We start from the raw sequence: 25,841 nt of genomic DNA on the forward strand, positions 1-25,841 counted from the left end.
TAAACACAATTTTACAACAATGTCCTTCTCTCATGCTAAAATTGGACTTGACCCAGTTTGGTTTCAACACATCAACTTTTCAGCAAATCCAAACACACTGATTTCCACACAACACAAATACCTATGGAAATCCAATGGAATTTTGTGTTGAAAAGAAAGCTGTGTGTACAGATTCACAAAGACAGAAATTTGATTGTTATGCTAAAATTGTCTGTAAGCAGCTTGAAACTGTACTGCAATTGTCAGTTTGATTATTGGTTGCCCATTCATGTAGTTAGTGACCTTGCTTTGTAATTGAGAGTACATTACAATGTTAAACCAGTACATGGCAGCATAAGCCTGTGTATGCTTCACAGCCAGAGCCCCAAGAAACCATAAGAGTACTCACAATTTCATACCTTGTATAACTGCAATAGTCTTTTCAGAAGACATGATGCACTGCAAAAAAATCCACAGTTTCTGCTTACTTTTAACACAAATTTATTATGCAAGTAAAATTTCAAATATCCATAAATAGTACATAAAAAAGATACATTAAAAAGATACACTCTTATAGGAACTGAATTAACATTACAATTGCTTGACATCAACACAAATATTTACACTTCAGCTTCAAACAATATGAAAAAAAATCTCAATTTACACTGTTCATGAATAAAAAGTTTAATTGCTGAAGTCTAAAGTGCAAAAAATAGCTCCAAGTAACAATCAAAATGTAAACAAAGAACAGAATTTACAGTGCAATTGCATACAATATCAATGGATCCACATTGTAGACATCAATAAAAATATACACTACTGCACAGTTTCAAACAATATGAAGAAATCTTTATGTAAACTGTTCTTATAGAGCAGTAAAGACTTAAATTCCCTGAAGTTGGATGCATTTCGTTAACTCACACTCATTGGCCTTACAAGTAACAAGAGTTACAGTAAAAGAAAGAAAAACATTCTATGTTTTCTCGAACCTAACGACTGACCGTTATTAGCAATACTGAAATATGATCTAGCCTAGAAGGCACCCTCATTCAAAACTTTCATCCTAAAGCAACTAACATCCTACCAAACTAATGTTGCTTACCGGACTTCTCCGAAATGGGATCCAGTCGTGGTGGCCGTGGGCGGATCTTGTCCTCCTTCTGAAGTTGAAAATGCACATATTAGACACCACCCCGTTAGGTTCTTTTGAAAAAAATATTTTGTATTAAAAGACTAGTTTATCACGGTCGTTCGTCCACATTTGCCGTTTGTTCGCTGTGACAATAAAGGTGGAGTTTTTAAATAGGAAACTATGCTAACTAGCATGCTCTCTTGGAGGCTAATCCAAGAATTCTGCATTTGATAGAGTTTGAAAACGCAAGGTCATTGAGTGAGCATACCTTCTTTCTTGGCGAAAAATTGAGTGACCAGTTGCCTGCCTCTTTTGGCCCTCTCCTCTTTCTCCCGTCTTTCCTTCAGTTTTTGCCAACCTGACTTCATTTCTGTAGCTGTCACCACCAGCTCACCATCATGTGGTTAAGACCTGACCTCAGCCAGCCCAGCCGCTCTGTACACCTGCTGCCAGTGCCAGCATCTCACATTTCGGATGCTGTTCGATTCAACGCATCGCGCGTAGCGGCCGAACCATTTCGCAAGAGTTCAGGGGGAAGGGCAAATGACAATATGTTAAATAACTAACGAAAACGTTATGGAAATCGAGAGTTGTGAGTTTAATAAGTTTATTTCAAATTACCATTTCTTTGTAATGAGACATTAAAAAAAAAAAAAAAAGGCAAGAATATTAATATTATATTATTAATTGCCATCCGCGGGCCGTGCTGCGTTGGGCTGGGCCCTTAGAATCAGTACCACTTTTCCCCGCCAGGCAGCGCCCCTAATGAGTCCTTATTTTAGTAAAACCGTGATAACTTATTTTTATTACAATACTTTTATATCATGCACTGTTATAATCTGGTTCGCCTTACAAGTAAATGTCAACAGCTTGCTCATAACGATTATATCACACATATCTGTCTTAAAGTATGAATTTAGCGTGATTATTAACACGAACCATCGGGTATTAATAATATTAACGCTCGGGTACTACGAAATGACCAGACCGCTGCAACACGACATTGGACCTGACACAAACGTTCGTATGTGTCAGGTCCATGGTCACCAATGGAGGAGATTATTGATACGCTCCGAAGCTTGGCCGATGATGTGGAGAACAATCGTGTTGAAGACACAGATGCAGTCGATAGAGTGCGTGTTCTGGGAGATAGGATAGACGACTTATCCTCACTGGTACGTTTTGAGGCCAGTGTGGTAAACCCAAAGATTTGCCAAGTGCTACAGGCACTGGGTGCGAAACATAGGGTCGGGAGCATGGACATATTGGGAGACCCACCGTGGAGATACCTTTGGAGGCAATAGGAAGTGACGTAGTTCCCGCCCAGACGCTGATTGGCTGATACGTTTGCCACTTTGCATATTGACTTTTTGGTAAACGTTTTGGATTACGTTTTGGAAAACGTTTTGGATTCCGTTTTGCCAAATCTTTTGCAAAGCGTTCGTTTTGCGGATTGAAATGTCATTTCAATATCGCTCCCCACGGAGCGTGGCGAAGTGGATTGCAATCACGGGGACGCTATAGCTTTTCAATTTGAATAAAGGAACTCAAAGAATTTGACGTAATGTTATTCTATTTTCATTGTTATAACTTTTGCAAATTTAATTGAGGATTGCATTGTCCCTCTGCATATTAAAATACACTTTGAATAACGTATTTAAAAATTACATTATCAAATTGCATGATGAATTGTCAATTGCATAATATAATTGCAAATTGCATTGCCATTTCAATTTTGCTCCATATGCTTCCATAGTCCCTGGCTGCTGCGATGTAATGTTCTGGTGCCGGCAGATCCGGGGTCAGATAGACAGATAGTCAGTCTGAAAGCCAAAAAGAAGTCAAATATGGATATGCCTTTTGCGTTTTTCGTCTGTTCTTTTTTTTTTTGTGTGAAATTATTTTGATATGTATTGATTTTAGGATTCTAGTTCATTTCACAGAGGATAGCCTCATCCAATCAGGTCTATATTCTCGCGCAAAGCATCATGGGTAGGATATTACCAAACAGGAGAGGAAGAAGGGGTAAATAACGGACCCAGCCCTTAAAATACAACCTTTTCTATTCTTTGGTAAGGATTCAGCAATGCTACTGGCTATGCGAAAAAGCAACAAAAAAAAGCGATAAAGTGTCACCCGATATCATGGCTCTGTTTGTGTTAGCTGCGCTGCTATTCATGTTTTACCAAAAAGAAACGCAAATGCCTAGCTAGCAGAGCTAGCACCTTCAGGTCCCCACGACGAGAGAAAGGCAGAAAGTGTTGTTGACATGTTGTGGATGATGTGAGGCTCCTGTCAGCTCCTGGCATCCAGATAGCTTCATGCATTTTAATATTCCTGTTCTTTGTAGCTGGCTAGCCCTCAGTATTGTAAAGCTAACTGTTTGATCGCATCTGTTGTGCCTTTTATTTTTTTATAGGAACTCCTTAACTCTTCGACTTTGCTTTACTTTGTGAATGTCGTGTTGCAGCGGTCTGGTCATTTCGTAGTACCCGAGCGTTAATATTATTAATACCCGATGGTTCGTGTTAATAATCACGCTAAATTCATACTTTAAGACAGATATGTGTGATATAATCGTTATGAGGAAGCTGTTGACATTTACTTGTAAGGCGAACCAGATTATAACAGTGCATGATATAAAAGTATTGTAATACAAATAAGTTATCACGGTTTTACTAAAATAAGGACTCAATACAGTCAATATTGGTTGAAGATGCCAAAATAAACAACTCAAATTGAACCATGTTCAAATGCAATGTTTTATCCTAACATCCACTGTCTCCATTCCTTCGCCAGGACAGAAGGCTACAATGACATCAGGCAACATGAGCAGCGATGAAGAGAGGAGTATGAGAGAGTGCGAGCAGTACGTGCAGAAACACAACATCCAGCAGCTGCTGAAGGACTGCATCGTCCAGCTGTGCACCTCGCGGCCAGACCGGCCAATGGCTTTCCTCAAAGAGTACTTTGACAGACTGGAAAAGGTGAGGTGTCAATCATGAGCTGACATCTTGGGAGTCTCGTGTGCATTCTGCTCTGCTCTGAAGTCGGTTACCTTCGTATTGGATATTATATGCTGTTGTCTGAATGACCGATGTGCTGCTCTCACATTGGACTTGCTGCAGTTGTATGCTGTGATTTTGGTTTTTGATCATTTGGCGGGATAACTTAATATTAGTGTCCTCGTGGACTCACCAACCTTCTGGATTTTTAATTAACCATTTGACTAGCAACTGATACTGAAACAGGCAAAAATGATATTATATTACGCATGTAAAATTTTGATTTAGAAGCTGGTTTTTCGGGACCATTAGAACAGATTTAGATGGCTTAGAAATACAGACCATCTACAGTAGGCTAACCTTTAAAACATACGTCTAAATAGTCCCGAGGTTTCACGATTGAATGCTGCAGTAAAAGTCCTCAAGGAGTGAGGGAATGGAAGCGCCCACTGACCGAGCGCTCCCCTCTGGGCCTCGGCCCGCGCCACCAGGAGGAGAGCATGCAGATGCTGCTGCAGCAGAAGGCCTCGGGCTCCCGCTCGGACTCCCGCGAGGAGGAGGTCTCCCCCCCCATGAACCCCGTGGTGCGGGGGCGCCGCCGCCGCGGGGCCATCAGCGCCGAGGTGTACAACGAGGAGGACGCCGCCTCCTACGTCAGAAAGGTCAGCCCCCGCCGCCGCCGCGCCTCACCGCTGTCGGAAACGCACCAGACATGAGCTGCGTGTCCTCGAATGCGATTGGTCAGGCCAGACCTTTGGTCGACTGACGGTCCAATCATGTATGATGGGTTTGTTGGTATGTGCGGTTCAGTGATGCCTCGTTTTGTGTGTCTTTTGCGTCGTTCAAACGCGTGAAGACGATCTCTTGGCATGTCAGGGTTTCCAGCAGCTGTCTGTAGGTTTGTCTCTACCAACTGATTTTACTTTTCACAATATGACGACAATGTCCTCGTCCGTTCATGTCAGCCTCTGCATTCAATTTGACGGAAACTATAGGCTGCTATTTGCCTTATGTATTATGATACAGACCAATACAATATATCATAATTCATATTATAAATCAATTAAATCGATCAGTGGCTGGTCTCTGGTCAGAGAGCTCCGTTCTCTCGTTAGTCACACCTGATCATGACTAAACCTTTCATCAATGGAGAGACTGTAGTCGTGTTTGACTGATTAACAGTTTGGAACGCATGAATTTAGCAGAACAGCGAAAATGAGTATACTGACAGAGAGAATCATTATCACCAGGACGAATGGTATGACATAACGGCTGCTGTTGAAGCAGTTTGGCTTTTTGGATTATCTTTAATGGTTTCTCACCATGTTGCCAAACTTAAGAGGGTTTTTTTCTTATTTAGTGCGGTGTAGTTTCCTTCTACTAGACTACGGTCTAGAATGTGCTCGGCTTTGAAAAGAAAATTAACAGAAAGGGTCAACGTGATAACACAACGGTTTATCAAGCAAACGATGGACATAAATGTATGTCCTTATTTAAATAAAAAAGCAAAACATAACCGCATAATAGAGACAATCCCCCTTCCCAGTATAGTTACCCAGGTGGTGATCAGGTAGAATATAATGGTAATGTTAATTATTAGATATGAATCAAGGAGCATAATTCTCAAACCGACGAGTTCAAGTTGTTTTCCATTATCCTGCATTTAAAGAGGTAACCTTTGTCATTGTGTTTTTTTAGAAACTTTTCTGCTGACCTAGTTGTAGGCCTGCTAAACTCCCAGAAGAAAGTTTTGGTGTTGAAACTGCGGTCTCAACAGTCTCCCTGTGCAGACTGCCTCACCCCTACCTCCCCAGGTCTCAACAGTCTCCCTGCAGACTGCCTCACCCCTACCTCCCCAGGTCTCAACAGTCTCCCTGTGCAGACTGCCTCACCCCTACCTCCCCAGGTCTCAACAGTCTCCCTGCAGACTGCCTCACCCCTACCTCCCCAGGTCTCAACAGTCTCCCTGTGCAGACTGCCTCACCCCTACCTCCCCAGGTCTCAACAGTCTCCCTGCAGACTGCCTCACCCCTACCTCCCCAGGTCTCAACAGTCTCCCTGCAGACTGCCTCACCCCTACCTCCCCAGGTCTCAACAGTCTCCCTGCAGACTGCCTCACCCCTACCTCCCCAGGTCTCAACAGTCTCCCTGTGCAGACTGCCTCACCCCTACCTCCCCAGGTCTCAACAGTCTCCCTGTGCAGACTGCCTCACCCCTACCTCCCCAGGTCTCAACAGTCTCCCTGTGCAGACTGCCTCACCCCTACCTCCCCAGGTCTCTGTAATCAGCCCCGGTTTCACCTTGTGCCGCAGGTCATCCCAAAAGATTACAAAACAATGGCCGCCTTGGCCAAGGCCATAGAGAAGAATGTGCTGTTTGCCCACCTGGACGACAACGAGCGAAGGTAAGGGGACCAATCATAGAACAGAATCCGATTCAGGATTATTTCTTATCTGCTTAATGTTGACATGGAGTTCTTTTTTTCAGTGACATATTCGATGCCATGTTTTCGGTCAACTACATCGCTGGTGAGACGGTCATTCAACAAGGTGCGTGTAACTACGTTCATTTCCATCTGCGTCTTATGACTTCCATTACTGTGATGTATAATATGTATAAGCGTTGTATGATGATGCATCCTGATGCACATGCCTTCTGTTTCTGCATGTTAGGCGACGAGGGGGACAACTTCTACGTCATCGACATTGGAGAGATGGATGTACGAGAGCCATGTTGTTAAACCTGACGCCGTGTGCATGATGAACCATTCCTCATGTTGTACCATCAAAGTGGGCTTACGGGTTAACGGATGTGTAAAGCCTCCCACGAGTCTGTCCAGTGAGGCCAGTCGGAGATGTCGCCATCTTTGTTAATAACCATTAATGTGATAGTGCACCTCAATCCACTTTCTATGTCCAAGGAAATGTAAAGACAGATTAAGGCCCAATCCCATTTCTATCCCTTACCCCTCCCCCTTGTTTTGAAGGGGTAAGGGGTAAGGGGAAGGGATTGGGCCTTAGCCTAAACGATCCACTCATTAGTCTGTCTCACACGTCGCCCCGGTCTGTCCTCTCCCCCCCCCCTCCCTCCCTCTGCCCCCCAGGTGTACGTCAACAGCGAGTGGGTGACGAGCATCGGGGAGGGGGGCAGCTTCGGGGAGCTGGCCCTGATCTACGGGACCCCCCGCGCCGCCACCGTGGGGGCGCGCTCCGACGTCAAGCTCTGGGGCATCGACCGGGACAGCTACAGGAGAATACTCATGGTGGGCGGCCCCACCAGGCACTGACCCGCCAGCACTGAGCGCTCTCATGACGGGGGGGGTTGAAGGATTGGTTGTGAACGTTAAACGGGTGGACTGCATTTATGTGATGCTATTCTAACCAGTGGCCACTTAAAGCGCTTTACAATATTGCATAAGATTCACCCGTTCACCCCCCGACGGCGGAGTCGGCCACGCAGGGCGACAGCCAGCGCGTCAGGAGCAGTCAGGGTGAGGCGTCTCGCTCAGGGACACCTCGACGCTCAGCTAGGAGGAGCCGGGGATCGAACTAGGAACCTTCAGGTTACCAGACGACCCGCTCTGCCTCCTGAGCCTCATGCCGCCCAAGTACTTTGTTTAGTGAGACTCTGGTCTCTAAAGCATGGGGGGGTGAATTGTAACTATTCGATACCTCCTAAAGACCAAGTATCGGTCATTTAAATGTACATTTAGGGCATCTAGACGTTTTTTTTTAATCCAGAACGACATACAATCAGTACATTTTTCAGAAGAAAGAAAAACAACTATTTATCGCTGTAAGTTCAGTAAGGATGTTGATAGAAACAAGTGCCAAGCACTAACCATCACTAGGTTAAACCGTTCCCCTTATAGCAAATAAAGATGGCTCGGATAAGATGCTACACGATGTTAGTCAAGTAGATCCATTTGTGACGTGCACAATCAGACAAGTCGTAGTATGTTTGAAGAACGTCAATGGTACAGGAGATGGCATACCCCCGCCATGCATTGTTTAGTAACCCCTTAGTTACTTTGATTACCACATTTAATAGGTTATGAAGCATAATAATTATTTGCACATAAATGTCTTTTTCAATTCGTAAGCTTATGTAGAACCAAGTGATTCATTTTAATGTGCGTTTAGGACTTCAGCCAATCCAAATGTATGGTTGTAATCGTTGACGCTCTGGACTTTGCAGTTACACTGGTCATTATTGTATTTCCTAATGACCTCAACATTTGTTTCCCGTTTCAGGGGAGTACTTTGAGAAAGCGCAAGATGTATGAAGAGTTCCTGAGCAAAGTGTCCATTCTAGGTAAGAGTTGGCAAACATTTATGTAAACATCATGTAGGTGTATGTCATCATCCTACCTCAATGATGATAGTAAATATTCATATTGATAAATTATTATATCACTTTTTTAAGACTTTTTTTAAATCCAGATTTATCGATGCATAGTTTTTGTAACTTTGGTATTTGACATCAACACCTCATCTGAAGATGGCTTCTTAAAGTGTACGTGGACCCGTTGCTTCAGCTCGGAGGTTGAGGCTGAGAGTCAGGCCTGAGTGGGAGGAGTTATAAGCCTGGTTACCAACCACAGCAGCTCAGTGACGCCAAGGGCGGTCATTGTCTACGAATGTTCAGATAAGCAGCGATTTATACGCGACGCCCTCGCCTCGCGCCGTGGTGACGCACTGAGTGTCCGCGAGGCTAACCCTCTTGGGCGCTGCGCCGACCGAGCGAACCGCCGCCCACACCCCCGTGTCTCCCTCAGAGTCCCTGGAGAAGTGGGAGCGTCTCACCGTGGCCGACTCCCTGGAGACGGTGCAGTTTGAGGACGGCCAGAAGATCGTGGTGCAGGGGGAGCCAGGAGACGAGTTCTTCATCATCCTGGAGGTACCCCGCGGCCGGCTCCGGCACCGCCGTATATTCACCCCCAAGAGGGTTGTTCAGGGGCCCCCCAGAGGCCCCCAGGCTCCGCGTCGTCACACCCAGGGGTCCTCTGCTGAAGGAGGGGGGAGGACCTCTGGGTTTGTGCTGGTGTCGGCAGGGACTTATTTGTATGCGTGTCCTACGTTTCCCAGGGTGCACTGCTCCCTCTCACCCTTGTGTCCTACGTTTCCCAGGATGCACTGCTCCCTCTCACCCTTGTGTCCTACGTTTCCCAGGATGCACTGCTCCTCTCACCCTTGTGTCCTACGTTTCCCAGGATGCACTGCTCCTCTCACCCTTGTCATTGTGCGGTGTGTTTCAGGGCTCGGCCGCCGTGCTCCAGAGGCGGTCGGAGAGCGAGGAGTTCGTGGAGGTGGGACGGCTCGGGCCCTCCGACTACTTTGGTGAGTGGGAGCCTCCGGTCCACCCTACGGACAGACAGACAGACAGACAGACAGACAGACAGACAGACAGACAGACAGACAGACAGACAGACAGACAGACAGACAGACAGACATACTGACTCACGCCTGTCCTGCGTCCCCCCCAGGCGAGATCGCCCTGCTGATGAACCGCCCGCGCGCCGCCACGGTGGTCTCCCGCGGGCCCCTGAAGTGCGTGAAGCTGGACCGGCCGCGCTTCGAGAGGGTCCTGGGGCCCTGCTCGGACATCCTGAAGAGGAACATCCAGCAGTACAACAGCTTCGTCTCCCTGTCTGTCTGACCCCCCCCTCCCTCCCTCCTGTCTGTCTGTCTAACCCCCCCCCTCCTGTCTGTCTGACCCCCCCCTCCCTCCCTCCTGTCTGTCTGTCTAACCCCCCCCCTCCTGTCTGTCTGTCTAACCCCCCCCCCCCCCCTCCTGTCTGTCTCACCCCCCCCTCCCCCCTCCTGTCTGTCTCACCCCCCCCTCCCCCCTCCTGTCTGTCCGTCCCCCCCTACCTCCCTCCCTCCTGTCTGTCCGTCCCCCCCTCCCTCCCTCCCGTCTGTCTCACCCCTCCCTCCCGTCTGTCTCCCTCCCCCCTCTGTCAGGGGGGAGACATACAGCCCCCGGTCTCCTTCCTCTGCTCTGAGGGGGTCCAGGCCCTTGTTCTTTTGAGGGGTACGGCCTCCTTCATCCAGACACCTGGACCCCGCCCTGAGCCCTGAGCCCTGAGCGCCCCCTCAGTATAACCCCGCCCCCCTCAGTATAACCCCGCCCCCCTCAGTATAACCCCGCCCCCCCCTCTCACAGCTTTGACAGTGAGCTGTGTTGATCTTAGTATTGACAGTATCAGGCGGGCGACCACACAGGGTCAGGGTCACCTCCCCATCGGTCCAGCGTTGGGCCCACCAGGTGATGACAGTATCAGGGTCACCTCCCCATTGGTCCAGCATTGGGCCCACCAGGTGATGACAGTATCAGGGTCACCTCCCCATCGGTCCAGCGTTGGGCCCACCAGGTGATGACAGTATCAGGGTCACCTCCCCATCGGTCCAGCGTTGGGCCCACCAGGTGATGACAGTATCAGGGTCACCTCCCCATTGGTCCAGCGTTGGGCCCACCAGGTGATGACAGTATCAGGGTCACCTCCCCATCGGTCCAGCGTTGGGCCCACCAGGTGATGACAGTATCAGGGTCACCTCCCCATCGGTCCAGCGTTGGGCCCACCAGGTGATGACAGTATCAGGGTCACCTCCCCATCGGTCCAGCGTTGGGCCCACCAGGTGATGACAGTGTCAGGGTCACCTCCCCATCGGTCCAGCGTTGGGCCCACCAGGTGATGACAGTATCAGGGTCACCTCCCCATCGGTCCAGCGTTGGGCCCACCAGGTGATGACAGTGTTGTGCCTCGGCCCAAACAAAGGCCGGTGTCTTACTGCGCAGGCCAGGTGGCTGTACTACGAATATACGCTTCATGGCTGTTGAACCCACGCGCAGAGTTCTCTTCTTTTGTCCATGTGAGAGTACACGGATGGTACTGGTGTTGCACACCCCCCGTCAGAACACGCCTTTTGACTCAGACAAAGCGCCAGGAAGTGTTAACCCCGGGCTTATTATGTAAAGGAAAGCGTTGATCTGAATTCCACCTTTTTACATGTCTCGTTCTTTGGAAGGATGTTACTTTTACTTATTAGGGATGTGTGCGGTTTGTTTTCCCCCACTAGACTGAAGCCTTGTGCTAGCTCTGTCCCCCCCCCGGGCCCCTCCCTGATTTAGAAGAAACCCCTTAACGTCCGTTGATTAGTTTTTAGATGCAGAGAAACAACAGTTCAGCAAGAAAATGGCCAAAAGCCGCTCTTTGATTGTAAATACAGCTTCTCCGTGAATCTATATATTAGGAAAAAAAAATGACAAAAATATTTTTTGCACAGTTTGTGATATGTATATCTATATAATTGAAAAAGAAAAGTTTATATCCTAGTTACATAGCTTTAGTTTCCCTGCCATTTCAAGCAAGCACAAGTAAGGAATAGATTAAAAAAAAGATGCTACCTCTTGGGAGATCTGTGTGTGTGTGTGTGTGTGTGTGTGTGTGTGTGTGTGTGTGTGTGTGTGTGTGTGTGTGTGTGTGTGTGTGTGTGTGTGTGTGTGTGTGTGTGTGTGTGTGTGTGTGTGTGTGTGTGTGTGTGTGTGTGTGTGTGTGATGAGCTAGACCGAAACGTTCCGTGGCATAGAGTCTGGCACCAGGTTAACTTTGTCGTTACATCCAAGGCAGTGCCAAATATAAAGCTATGGTGCTCATGTTGTCATAACGTGTGTTGATTCAGAACGGGCCGTTGATTGACCACCTCTCCCTTCGGCCCCGCCCCACGCCGCGTGGTACGCGTGTTTCTTTCTCCTTCCTGTTCAGAAGAGGATCATTACAGTACTCGTCAGGCGCGGCTAGTGTGTTTTAGTGTGAAACATTCCAGCAGTGTCTTATAACAAAGAATCATTCACGGTCCAGTGACTCCAGTTACTAAAAACCATCCACTTTTAGTTTGTTCACGTCGGATCACAAGTCCTATCGTATAAATCGACGTGATGTTTCTCATCCCCCATACCAGGAATGTTTGATCGCTAGGCGACGGGACGACTCTGTGGTTACTTCATATTGAGATTCCAGTTGGTCACAGAGAGAGTGGCAGTATTTTAGTTAAGTTAAACATTTTGTAATACTCAACAATGGGATTTTTGTGTAACTTGGTCTTCTCAGTTTGTTTGGTCTCTGACAGCTTCGGTGAGGGATTTAATATCTTGGTGTGCAAAGGAATCTTGGGTGTTTTAAAGACTGATTTTCAGATTACTGCAATTGCTGTTAATTTTTAAATGTAAGCCTTCAGTGTTTTTGCTATTAAAAATTCCTGTTATGGCATCAAATGAAAGTGTTGTGTATTTATATTAACCTTTGACGTGGATCACTAATTATTCAAATTGACTAATGTGGTATGGAACTATTTTGGCATTGCAGACAAAGACAAACAGTTAAAATAATCATCTTCTAATTTGCTAGGTCATCTAAGTTTAAATCCACTATGGTTGGTTATAGATTAATTTGATGGGAGCTGGTCCTTTGTGGTCCTATTTGTCTGAACAAACAGGCCTACTAAAGGCCTAGCCCTAGTACACCACTATGAATACATTTCATATCAAGATAACGGTATCTTTAATCCGGAAATTAGGAATACGTGAGGTTTATTGTGTGAAGTGTAGATGTGCTTTTTATTTTATAAAGATAATGAATAATGACAACTAAAACATCTTTCAAATTTCCCTTCTCAAAATTATAATCAAAAAACATTAAATTGATATTAGGTGTGCTTAATGCTGGCATATTGTTTAACGTATGCCGTATTATCTAACATTAAAACTATGACTTTTGCAAACATTTTACATGTAGGCTACATGAAATCCATGGCTGATCAGATCCATATTCTAATCTGTCAGACGAAGTGCCCAAACTGCCCATCAGTCGGCCCATTGCTTGTGTGAGTGGTATTGATAAAACCAGAACAGCACTGCAGACAAATCAATAAGTAACTAGCTATGTCTTTATTACATTATTTACTACTAGCTACGCAAACAGATTTTTTTTATGTAAATTAAAAAAAATCATTTTTGAAAATAATGAATGTTTAAAGATAGTACTTTTGATTACCACCAGTCCATCAATAACAATAGACTGAGTACAACAACACATGTTCACGTGATAACCTCCGGGCACATTCGAATTCAATTAAACTAGTCAGACACTAAAATTTCGATCTCTCACTTAGTTCCGAGTCATTTCAGATTTGGCCAACTGAAGTTAAGCATCCCAGTTAACATCCCAAGTGTCACAACTAACGAAATAAATACTTAATCGACTTTCACTCTTTGGACTGCACAAGGGTCACTCTGGCAAAGCGTGTTTTAAATCCCAGGGCGTGGGAAAGTTTCAATCTCTTTCAATCCCTAACCCTAACCACTACCCTGACCCTGTTGCGGTAACAATTTAGCCTGTCGCGCTAGCTTGTGAGCCATATTTTTACTCGCATGTGAATTCACTATGTTCAATGATTAACATTTATCGTTTACCAAGCTACTGTGAAAATAATTAATCATGAAAAATGTCCCACTATTGAGTAGACATCATTTACTCACATTATCGCTGGCATAAAGCCTATGAACTGCTATGAAGCAGCAGTTGGATGTGGATGTCCATGTCCTACAGGCTACGAGGTGCCGCCCGCGGTCCTCTACTTCCTGTCTATCTTGCTCATCATGGCCTTGACGTCGACGGGGGCCGAAGCGATGGCTGCTTTGGCCCTCTCCTCCTCTTCCTGTTCCCACACCGTGATGGGATGGACTCCCAGGCTCCTGTTCCGCGCGTTCTGCTCCAGCTGTGCCTCGCTGCCGTGGAAACCACAGACATCACAGTCGGGCAGATCCCTCACTATTTGACCTGCGGTCTGATCACGCACTATCCTGTAGGCCCCGTCAGGTCAACCGTATTGAGGGTTGGTGACACACACTCGCACAATGACGGGCACTTATACGCATTCACACATGAAAAATATAAGAAAATCAAATAACAGCAGTGTCGAAGCTGAATATATAATGCTTGTTAATTAATGCTTGCATTCTGTCCTTCAGAAACCACATTACTTATTTTACATTTACAACTAACAATACTATACTAAACAGTTTCATAAAATTGTTCAACTGTTAACCTTGCTTTAATGTGTTTATATAGAAAATAGATTCAACTATGATGGGATCCAGCAGCCCTGCTTCCTCATAGCAGAACTTTCGGAGACAATATGGGACACATTCTGACCAAAGAGCTGAAGTTGATGCCGTTATGCAAACTTTTATAACACTTGTGGGCGTTCCGTCCGTAGCATCTCCTCTTCCAGGCATTATTCTGGTAGCGCTCTTAACCGTTAAGCTGCTTACCTAAAGTTGTGTAGCTCAGGGTTTAGCGCCCTCTTCTGCATCTCCTTGTACACGGGCGACTTCAGGTAGCGGAAGAACGTGTCCTAAGTGAAACACCATCAGTTAGTCAGTGGGTGAACATGAATCACTCCTCGATTTACCCGTTCATAATGTATTGATTTGTCAAGTAAAGATGTACGCACTGATTGTATGTCGTATTTAGTTATATTACTTGGTTATGTAGGGTGACCAGATTTGAGTTTGTAAAAAAGAGGACACTTCGTCGCGGGGGGGGGGGGGGGGGGGGTAGTGGATAGCATGCCGCACCATGACCATGTGAATGCATACAAATGTCACAAATGAAATGACAATATGAACATCTATTTATTGAACTTTAACAAAATTGCAAAGTGCAAATGTAAAACAAATCTTTTTTGTGGCATTTAAATGTGTCAATAATGATAACAAATAAAACATTCTACATAATAAAATCTTTATATGGCCACATTAAAATAAGAAAATTAGAAACTTTTCAGTCCTCCTCATATATTAAAGCAATAATGATAACAAATACAATATTCTAAATAATAAATTACTTCTTTTTTTTTTCTTTAGTTCGTCCGTGAACTTACATTTACGTTTAGGCATGGCTGCAGATGTGCTGTTGTAAACAGAGTGGAAGCGGCAAGGTGCTCAATGTTGCCAGATTGGAAATGGCAAAGTAACGTACCAAAGGCCCAAAATGGTCGTATTTGGAGGATAATTATCGTGGCTCTGGCAACCCTGAGATCGGTCGCCCAATGACAGACTCTCTCTACAGTCAGCTCGCGCAAGAAGGTGGAACGTAAGGGAGATACCATTTCCAGAACTTGGAAGGCCGTAATAACCATATACATATACAATGGTAATAACTAGTAGGTTATGTGAAAGACCCAGAAACACAAATATGCGACGAGGCAAAAAAATAAATAATAATAATAACAATAATATTATTTATTTTTTTTGCGACGAGGCAAAATACCGGACGTTTTTGGAATCCCTGCCGGACGCATTTTTTTAGGTCTCGAAAAGAGGACATGTCCGGGGAAAAGAGGACGTCTGGTCACCCTAGGTTATGTAGCATCTTATCCTAGCTATTTGTGTTGTTGCGGAGAATGGGTTAACGTAGCGATTGTTAGTGCTTCGCACTTGGTTTTATGAACATCCATAGTTTACAGACAGCGATATATTGTTTCACTTTCTTTTGAAAAATGTATTTATTGCAATCCACTTTGGATAAAAGCGTCTGCTCAATGAACTAAAAAATGTAATTGTAAAATGCAAATATAAAGATCCACTCTATCCAGAACACATGCGTTGCGCGTTATCCCCTGTATAAAAATACATTGAAATTCAGGAGGGCGATCACAATCCCAACGCAAGATCGACGTGAGGAATGAGTTGATGATGTATCGGATACACTTCTCCTCCTGCCACTTAGGATTCATAATGTCTGTCTGCAAAGCAAAACATGACGTCTGTGCGACACATGACATCATTAAGAGAGGACTGTGACGCTGTATCTCCACCCCTCCCTCCCTCCCCACCCGTCCTGTAGAGCAGCGGTCTTTAAGGGGACCCCGTTCAGCGGTCTCAGGGGACCCAGTTCAGCGGTCTCAGGGGACCCCGTTCAGCGGGCGGGACGCACCTTCTTCATGAGCAGGAAGACGTGCGTCTGCGCCCCGTCCAGCACGTAGCGGTGGGGGTGGTCCAGCCCCTTCACCGTCAGACCCATGGTCCGGCCGTCGATGTTGATCCACCGGGGGGCGCCGGGGGCCAGGAAGGTCCTGGGGGCCGCAGTGTGCCAACACACACACACACGGACACACACATAGAAACACACATAACAGACACACACATAGACACACACACACATAGACACACACATAGAAACACACATAACAGACACACACACACATGGACACACACACAGAAACACACATAACAGACACACACATAGACACACACACACACACACACACACACATGGACACACACATAACAGACACACACATAGACACACACACACACACATAGACACACACATGGACACACACACACAGACAGCCACACATAGACACACACACACAGCCACACATAGACACACACACACACATAGACACACACACAGACACACACACACACATAGACACACACACAGACACACACAGACAGACACACATAGACACACACACACACACATGGACACACACACACAGACACACACATGGACACACACACACAGACACACACACACGCACATAGACACACACATAACAGACACACACATAGACGGATACACACACACATAGACACACACATAGACACACACACGCACACATAGACAGACACGCATAGACACGCACCCTCACACACACACACACAAACACAGACACACACACACACTCACCCAACACACAACATTTAATTCAAAGAGATTAGTCGCCATGGAAGATAATTATTCCCGCTGCTGACGGATAAAGAAAATGAACTCCCTCCTCACTTGAAGATGACGGCAGCTTTGGTTGCTATGGCAGCGGCAGAACCCCACTTCAACTCCTCTGCTGCCTCCCAGAAGGCCAGGTTCTCCCCTGCACACACACACACGCACACACGCACGCGCACACGCACACGATTGAATGAGCCACCCCTTTGATAGAATGAAGGAAATCCTAGTGTTGATGAGAATGATGACAGCATGTTGAGGTGCACAATGTACACTAACTATTCGTACTACCACAAGAAAATGACTGATTCATCTTACTATCGTCTTACACACACACACACACACACACACACACACACACACACACACACACACACACACACACACACACACACACACACACACACACACACACACACACACACACACACACACACACACACACACACACACACACACACACACACACACACACACACACACACACGAGACCCACCGCTGAACTCCTTCTTCAGGAAGCTCTTGAAGTCGTCCCGCCCGCGCTGGTCGCTCAGCAGCTCGAAGAAGCTGAAGGACCAGCGCTCTACCCGCATCTTGGTGCACTGGTCCACCCTGCAACACAGAGCACCACAGGGTCCAACCACAGTGTCCAACCACAGTGTCCAACCACAGGGCCCCAACCACAGGGCCCCAACCACAGGGCCCCAACCACAGGGCCCCAACCACAGGGCCCAACCACAGGGCCCAACCACAGGGCCCAACCACAGGGTCCAACCACAGGGTCCAACCACAGGGTCCAACCACAGGGCCCCAACCACAGGGCCCCAACCACAGGGCCCAACCACAGGGCCCAACCACAGGGTCCAACCACAGGGTCCAACCACAGTGTCCAACCACAGGGCCCCAACCACAGGGCCCCAACCACAGGGCCCCAACCACAGGGCCCAACCACAGGGCCCAACCACAGGGCCCAACCACAGGGCCCCAACCACAGGGCCCAACCACAGGGTCCAACCACAGGGTCCAACCACAGGGCCCAACCACAGGGTCCAACCACAGGGCCCAACCACAGGGTCCAACCACAGGGTCCAACCACAGGGCCCAACCACAGGGCCCAACCACAGGGCCCAACCACAGGGCCCCAACCACAGGGCCCAACCACAGGGCCCCAACCACAGGGCCCAACCACAGGGCCCCAACCACAGGGCCCCAACCACAGGGCCCAACCACAGGGTCCAACCACAGGGCCCAACCACAGGGCCCAACCACAGGGTCCAACCACAGGGTCCAACCACAGGGCTCCAACCACAGGGCTCCAACCACAGGGTCCAACCACAGGGCCCCAACCACAGGGCCCAACCACAGGGTCCAACCACAGGGTCCAATCACAGGCTCCAATCACAGGGCCCCAACCACAGGGCCCCAACCACAGGGCTCCAACCACAGGGTCCAACCACAGGGCCCCAACCACAGGGCTCCAACCACAGGGCTCCAACCACAGGGCTCCAATCACAGGGCCCAACCACAGGGTCCAACCACAGGGCCCCAACCACAGGGCCCAACCACAGGGTCCAACCACAGGGTCCAATCACAGGCTCCAATCACAGGGCCCCAACCACAGGGCCCCAACCACAGGGCTCCAACCACAGGGTCCAACCACAGGGTCCAATCACAGGGCCCCAACCACAGGGTCCAAACCACAGGGTCCAACCACAGGGTCCAACCACAGGGTCCAACCACAGGGCTCCAATCACAGGGTCCAACCACAGGGTCCAACCACAGGGTCCAACCACAGGGCTCCAATCACAGGGTCCAACCACAGGGCTCCAATCACAGGGCTCCAATCACAGGGCTCCAATCACAGGGCTCCAATCACAGGGTCCAACCACAGGGTCCAACCACAGGGCCCCAACCACAGGGTCCAACCACAGAGCCCAACCACAGGGTCCAACCACAGGGTCCAATCACAGGCTCCAATCACAGGGCTCCAATCACAGGGCTCCAATCACAGGGCCCCAACCACAGGGCTCCATTCACTCATCAGGGCCGGGTTATGAGCCAGTGGCCCTCTTGATTGAGGGGGAGTCAGGGGCCCTATTGAGACGTATCACATGATATAACCAATGTTGGACGGCTTCAGGGCCCCATTGAGGTATCAGAGGGTATACTGTCGTAGAGACGATACTGAAATGGCAGTGCGGAGGTTTGGGCGTCGGGCCCCCCGGGCCCCTCCGCCCCTCCGCCCCCCGGACCTTCGGCCCCTTTGGTAAGACCTAACCCCCGGGGGGCCTAGGTCTTACCCCCTCTCTGTGATATAAGGGGGCTAGGTCTTACCCCCTCTCTGTGATATAAGGGGGCTAGGTCTTACCCCCTCTCTGTGATATAAGGGGGCTAGGTCTTACCCCCTCTCTGTGATATAAGGGGGCTAGGTCTTACCCCCTCTCTGTGATATAAGGGGCCTAGGTCTTACCCCCTCTCTGTGATATAAGGGGGCTAGGTCTTACCCCCTCTCTGTGATATAAGGGGGCTAGGTCTTACCCCCTCTCTGTGATATAAGGGGGCTAGGTCTTACCCCCTCTCTGTGATATAAGGGGGCTAGGTCTTACCCCCTCTCTGTGATATAAGGGGGCTAGGTCTTACCCCCTCTCTGTGATATAAGGGGGCTAGGTCTTACCCCCTCTCTGTGTAGTATAAGCGGGCCTAGGTTTAAAGGGTTTGCAGCGTTACCTTCTTATGTTTAGTGTCCAGTAGGTATCGTCGTCGGTTACCCAGGGGTTGCTAGGCAGACAGGGTGCCAGGAAGGGGTCATGATTTTTGTAAGTGTTGACAAACTTCACAAGTCTGCAGATAAGTAGGGGAAAACGAAAAAGCAAAGCGAATATGGTGAGAGTTGAACTCCAACACATTGCTTTTAGGTAGCAATGCATCGACACTTTCTGATCAATAAGCCATACACTTTACAATATGAGTCAGTATAGGCCACACATTTACCCAATAACCTGTACATCAGCTTCCATGGATGTGAAACTATTGGCGCTGTCAACCTTGGCTATCCAATTAAAAATGCGAGCAGGAATTATTAATAACAAACTTACGCTCCAAGAGAAACACTTGACTTTACTTTAGACCTCATGATCGCCTGCTGGTAGAAGATGTTCTGAAAGAAGAATGGATTTCTGCTGTCATTACAAAATCCTTGCACTCCCAAACATTGCATTTTTGTCTTCGTCTAAAGAAACAACTCACTCACCATGCGTCTGTGTTGGTCAAAGGAGATCTTCTACAGCAAACACGTAAAAAATAGTCATTAGTTACTGGGATGTCTTTGCACATTCAGTGACAGGAACACATGATAAATATATCATGATATAATATAATATATAATACGAACTAAAAACACAACTCACATATACATACAGTATATGTGAGTTGTCTACTGTAGGCACAGTACTGTATAATAATTCTACTAATTACTGAGTTTGGTGTAAAACACAGATACTAAAAAAGCATTAAGTGTTTTGATGACACATATAAAGTACTGGGACCTATGCTATATAGACATTTATCATTTCAGTCAACCTTCCCATGTTCCAAAAAGTGTAGTTTGGCTGTGTTTCATGCATATTTCGTGTCGCTATCGCCATCAATGAACGTTAAAACAAAATGGAATCAAATCTGTATGAAAGAAGAACACAGACACAGAAAACAACCTCAGAATTGTGCAGTAAATAGTTGAAACAATTGATATCCCATTGCATTCTATGATTACAAGACAAATAAAATGATGAAGGTAACATAAAGTGTGCGTGTGCGTGTGTGTGCGTGTGTGTCTGTGCGTGTGTGTGTGTGTGTGCGTGTGTGTGTGTCTTCTGCATACAGGCTATAGGATACAGGATACAACACACGCCAGCCTCTTGTATCGCTGCTGACCTACAGATGGAGGAGTCTCGTGCGTGTCACTCACTCACCTGTTACCTCCTCTACGGTCGGGTCGATGAGGCGGTCCGTCCCGTAGTCCAAGGCACTGTAGGTCCGACGCTGGGAACACATGTTCAAAACCAGTATGAATTCATCACACACACAGTCACATTAAAACACACACACACTGCAAAAGTGGGATGTTCTTAAGGGTTTAAACATAAAAGCTTATTATAGATTTAACAATCAAACTACATGAGGAAATCCGTCCAGTGGACGTTCTAGCTGCACACACAGCGTTCAACACATTATCCAAACACATGGATTGTACAGATGAACACACACACACACACACACACACACACACACGCTAACCGGTGGTCTGTTGACAATCCAATAGGCTCTCTCCTGACAGTCCAAGACCACCCGGTCGGGTTTCTTCCTCTCCTTCCCCGCCCTGGCACACAGTTTGGACTCCGTTAGTGATGTTTGGACACGTTGCTAACAACCGTTGGGTCTATGAGGGTGACTGGGTTAGCGTATCCTTTTAGTTCAGGCAAAAGGCAGAAGTTTGTAAAGATGGATGGACACCGTTGGGGGAATAGGGAAGGGCTGTCCAAAATCTAATCCCAACCAAGCAACCATTTTAAATCAACAAGAGCATTATTCCATGTAGAACGGGGAGAAGATGCTTCCCATAATACACCTACTTGTACTGCTCAGTGGCCTGCATGACGATGAAGTCCCACTTGTGGTTCAGCCAGGTATGGAGGTGGGTGTAATGTTCCTGTCCAACAGAAACAACAACAGTATTTACTCTGCATCCGGGACCAGTAGCTTCATACCAAACTATTTCACTAATCACTCTTCAAAAATATGTTAATTGTTTGTCTCCAGTTGCCACACACACACACACACACACACACTCCCTGTTATACAGACAGAAAGACAGACACACAATCATACACACACACACACACACACACACACACACACACACACACACACACACACACACACACACACACACACACACACACACACACACACACACACACACACACACACACCTGTTATACAGACAGAAAGACAGACACACAATCATACACACACACAAACACACACACATACACATTGTTATACAGCCAGACAGACAGACACACCTGTTCAAAGGGCTCCAGTACGCCTTTCTTTCGGATATTCCTTTTTGCCAAATAAATAGCTGCACCGAGAAACATGGACAAATAATTATTTATTAATTCCACTGAAAAGATTTGGCGTTTCATAGAGCTGTCTGGTTTGTGATATCAACTGGGAATAAAGAAACAATAGTGGCTTGAATTGTGACCAGAGACTCACCATAGTCACAATCCTCTGCAACCCATTTCTGTGTCGGCCAAAAGTATGGAGTCTGGAAGAGAGGGGCAAGCTGAAGAACTCACAGAGACACATACAAACATTCAGACACACTGAGCAGTGGCGGTCACATCGCTAGTAGGCTTCAGTTAGCACAGTTACGGGATTCTGTTAGTGAAAAGATGAAAAGAAGGAATGTTGCATTTCCAAGTCAAAGGATTTGTGCAAATAGTGAGTACGGCTTACAGCACGTCGGCCGAATTCAATTTAATATTATAACAGTTCTGTTTGTGATATATATTATATTATACGTAGATGACTTTAGCATTGGTCATGTGTTGTAAATGTCTTGAAGAAACTTATAAATCAATAAATGCTATTATTTTCTTTTGGAACATTAAAGCAAGATTTTGTTTCAATGTATAGAATATAGGGGAAGGTGCGGTTTAAGCTGTGATTGATAAGTGCTAAGCTTTATTTATAGTTTCTTTGAAATCTCTTAAAAATAAATTATTATGGACCTTAAAGGATTTTTTTTCATTGATGCTATCATGTTTTACTTTTAATCGGATGTTTTGCTTTTACTGTACGTGTTGATGAATTGTTTTAATGGTTTTATTTGCATATGCGTTTTCAGTTTTCTGTCTTTGTGTTTCATAGGTGTATTGCATTCTTTGCAAAGCACTTCGTAAACCTTGTTTCAAAAAGGTGCTTTATAATTAAATCCATTTCCTATTTTTATCGTTGTTATTCTTCTTCTTAAAGGTTGGGAGGCCGGGCGGGTTCTACCTGAAAGCGGTACAGACTGCCATCGTTACACATCACCAGCTTCCTGTGGTTCTGCAGAGGGTAGATGTAACCGTAGGCAACCAGCATGGTGCCATACGCCTCAGCCTCTTTAGCAGGAGAAGCACGAAGAGAACGACGTAAACACACATGTGGAAGGAGAAGGGGCTTCTGGAACCACACTATTGGTTTTGTGTCATGCAATGCAAAACTATTTGGGTAGAAGGGTCATCCGGATTTCTTACCTTCTTGTGTAACCTTCATTTTGTTTAAAAGCCAAGCGATTATGTCTTGACCTGCATAGGAACGGACCCATATTTGTTATTTTGTCTATTGTTATGCCAAATGAGATATGCAAAAACATGGAGCTATATATCATGGAGGCAGGTAGTTAGGATCATAGGAGACATTTATCATGAAATAAAATAAACGCTAATTATCCCAGACAGCACATAATTGTATAGTTGTATATAATTATATCTGAAACACATATATTATATATATTTTTCCGCTATTTTGCTTTGGAAGAATTGCGACTCCCTTGTGTCCAGTGAGTTGCGGTTTGACAGGGTCAGGTTCTCTGATCTTTCACCTGGCCACTTCAGGACCAGATTAGAAAGCCCGTGACCGTTAAAGTGCTGGGCAGATCAAATCCAATTGTCCCCAGCTATATATAGCTTTAAGTAAGCCCCTGCAGTCCGACAACAGGCTGTTTCTTCTCCTGAGACTTTATGTCACGCTCTCTATTAAAAAGCAATTTTGTTCAAATAATTTTAAATAACCTTTTAACCTTTATTGAAATTCTCTTGAAAGTATCTTTCTCAATTTTCCTTTTTTTCCTTTTTTGCTGCACTTAGTATCAAAAAGTCCCCCCTTCGGAATCAATAGTGTTGCATTGTGTTATCTTTTCAGATATATGTAAGCATATAAATAATATGTAATATTATTAATAGTATTGAAACAGTTATATGTACGCATACGTATCATATTATATACCTACATATCATATTATGTAGGCATCACATACTTCATATGATAAATAAAATCTGTATGTGTTTATGTATTCATGTGTGTATGTGTGTATGTATGTATGTACATATGAGTGTGTGTGTGCGTGTGCGTGTGCGTGTGCGTGCATATGTGTATGTGTGTGTGTGTGTGTGTGTGTGCGCGCGCACACGCGCGCGCGTGCGTGTGTGTGTGTGCGCGTGTATATGTGCGTGTGTGTGTGTGTGCGCGTGTATATGTGCGTGTGTGTGTGTGTGTGTGTGCGCGTGTATATGTGCGTGTGTGTGTGTGTGTGTGTGTGTGTGTGTGTGTGTGTGTGTGTGTTCCAGTGCGTGTCTCTATGGACAGCCCCCCACCGGTGATGACGTGGGGGATGGTGGTGACGTTGAGCTTCTGTTCGGCCCCCTTCAGGCCGCTCTTGGGGTCCTGCATCTCCACCATGTGGGCCTCGATCTGCAAGAGGCGGGGGTCAGAACGTCATTAAAGACCCTTCACCCAGGGAACCCAGGGGCCCTCGGGATACTAAATACGCTCCTCTTGGGGCCCGAACAGGAGCGCCAGCTAGTGGAGGTAGCCAGTGGCCGAGGGGAGGTCGTCTACCAGGGCCCTGACACAAGCCGCAGACCCGTAATTAGTCCTGTGCCAATTAAGGAAGACTGCCCTCGTGTGGTTTCAACACGGTGATAAACATTTGTCGCAATGAGAAATGCCATTTTGTGACATGTTTCAATTCAAATGTGATCTTCAACCAAAAATCTAAAGATCAATTTCTTGGAACATTTCTCCAAGATAAGTTTAGCCACAGAAGCTAGCCTAAAGCCTAATGGGCTCACTCCCATCAGGGAATTAGACACTAACGCTCACGGTGTGTGTGTGTGTGTGTGTGTGTGTGTGTGTGTGTGTGTGTGTGTGTGTGTGTGTGTGTGTGTGTGTGTGTGTGTGTGTGTGTGTGTGTGTGTGTGGTTAAATGAAACGCATTGAAACATTTGAATAATAATAATTGTTTAAAGACATCAAACACGTTATGGTACAACTTTATCAGAGGCTGAAAACTACAGAAATTACCAAATGGGCCAAAAAAATATGACAATGTGTCAAATATGACAAAGTAACCACTATATACGAGGCATACATAAAAATATACTTAACCACTTAGTTCCACGTTTGAGAGAAAAAACGTGACAATATAAAAAATATGGCAAATATTAACTGACTCATTCCGACTATTAATGTATCCACTCAAAAATGAACCCACCTTTTGGAGGCAATGCATCCGAGGACGGTAATGCTGTCCCCGGTTGGGACGTATTGTCCTTATCGTCATTTTGAGCGTTAATTAAAATACGACCACCTCAAGGGAAACGTCTGTCATGCACTGTCTCAAGCCAGTTCAACAGTAGTTACCGGACCACTGTGGGCATAATGGATGGGACGCGATGACCAATGGGAAACAAGCGACGACAAACATGAATATTCAACGGTACGTCACCTCAACCCGTTCTCATTGGTCGATGGAAAACTGACGTCATGAGTCTACAGTCTAGAAGCCATTCGGAGGTGCGACGATCATGTCGTATTATTGTCTACGAGCCAACTTGTTTAGAAGACAAATCCCTAAAGATGTTCATACTCATAGCCGTGAACATATCATTTGCTTAAGTCTGATAGGGCATACAACGTGTAAACACTAAAGGTAGCCTATAAATATCAACCAGAGAGCTCCTATGAGAGCTATTGAATAAAAAAGTATGACAATTCTATTAAAATATGAATATAAAAAAAGAAGAGGCACTATCCAATAAAAAAAAGATATGTGTTATTTGTGCAGTGTTTTAATAATATCTGTTATGGATTTGGAGTC

The 25,841-nt window shown here is 46.1% G+C and overlaps 2 protein-coding genes and 1 long non-coding RNA gene across 5 annotated transcripts; 2 read left to right on the plus strand and 1 right to left on the minus strand.

The window, feature by feature from the left end:
• Nucleotides 1–3,023: 3,023 nt before the first annotated feature.
• LOC132453052 (cAMP-dependent protein kinase type I-alpha regulatory subunit) lies at nt 3,024–9,838 on the plus strand. Of its 3 annotated transcripts, none has more exons than XM_060045927.1 (11): nt 3,024–3,183; nt 3,916–4,098; nt 4,500–4,778; nt 6,429–6,520; nt 6,604–6,665; nt 6,789–6,835; nt 7,220–7,378; nt 8,370–8,430; nt 8,894–9,015; nt 9,374–9,455; nt 9,602–9,838. In XM_060045927.1, the coding sequence occupies exons 2-11, from the start codon at nt 3,925–3,927 to the stop codon at nt 9,772–9,774; spliced, it is 1,251 nt and encodes a 416-aa protein (XP_059901910.1). In that variant the 5' UTR covers nt 3,024–3,183; nt 3,916–3,924; the 3' UTR covers nt 9,775–9,838. The 3 variants fall into 3 exon arrangements, with proteins under 3 accessions (XP_059901910.1, XP_059901909.1, XP_059901911.1); XM_060045926.1 differs by having other exon boundaries at nt 3,043–3,183; nt 3,911–4,098; XM_060045928.1 differs by lacking the exon at nt 3,024–3,183 and having other exon boundaries at nt 3,911–4,098; nt 4,608–4,778; nt 9,602–9,836.
• A 190-nt stretch (nt 9,839–10,028) lies between these two features.
• Nucleotides 10,029–12,395, plus strand: LOC132453060 (uncharacterized). The gene is made up of 2 exons (XR_009524567.1): nt 10,029–10,341; nt 10,824–12,395. It is a non-coding gene; the product is annotated as an uncharacterized LOC132453060 (long non-coding RNA).
• rgs9a (regulator of G protein signaling 9a) lies at nt 11,070–25,401 on the minus strand. Its single transcript, XM_060045935.1, has 17 exons — nt 25,236–25,401; nt 24,337–24,433; nt 23,218–23,268; nt 22,976–23,082; nt 22,190–22,241; nt 21,994–22,052; nt 21,541–21,617; nt 21,206–21,287; nt 20,888–20,950; nt 20,163–20,192; nt 20,008–20,069; nt 19,640–19,753; nt 17,409–17,524; nt 16,970–17,057; nt 16,115–16,253; nt 14,449–14,531; nt 11,070–13,902 (listed from the first exon to the last, which is right to left on the minus strand). Exons 1-17 carry the CDS (start codon nt 25,302–25,304, stop codon nt 13,749–13,751), a joined length of 1,443 nt encoding a protein of 480 aa, XP_059901918.1. The 5' UTR covers nt 25,305–25,401; the 3' UTR covers nt 11,070–13,748.
• Between the last annotated feature and the right edge of the window lie 440 nt (nt 25,402–25,841).

Source organism: Gadus macrocephalus, chromosome 2, assembly GCF_031168955.1.
Source record: "Gadus macrocephalus chromosome 2, ASM3116895v1".
In the NCBI taxonomy this organism is placed as follows: Eukaryota; Metazoa; Chordata; class Actinopteri; order Gadiformes; family Gadidae; genus Gadus; species Gadus macrocephalus.

Excerpts from the sequence above, each read along its gene's own strand:
- LOC132453052 (XM_060045927.1), top strand. The coding sequence starts at position 3,925 with ATGACATCAGGCAACATGAGCAGCGATGAAGAGAGGAGTATGAGAGAG. Across the intron at positions 6,666-6,788 it reads TGAGACGGTCATTCAACAAG|GCGACGAGGGGGACAACTTC; the intron begins GTGCGTGTAACT and ends TCTGCATGTTAG. Across the intron at positions 9,016-9,373 it reads AGTTCTTCATCATCCTGGAG|GGCTCGGCCGCCGTGCTCCA; the intron begins GTACCCCGCGGC and ends GGTGTGTTTCAG.
- rgs9a (XM_060045935.1), bottom strand. The coding sequence starts at position 25,304 with ATGACGATAAGGACAATACGTCCCAACCGGGGACAGCATTACCGTCCT. Across the intron at positions 24,434-25,235 it reads GGATGCATTGCCTCCAAAAG|ATCGAGGCCCACATGGTGGA; the intron begins GTGGGTTCATTT and ends CGCCTCTTGCAG. Across the intron at positions 17,525-19,639 it reads TGGACACTAAACATAAGAAG|GGTGGACCAGTGCACCAAGA; the intron begins GTAACGCTGCAA and ends TCTGTGTTGCAG.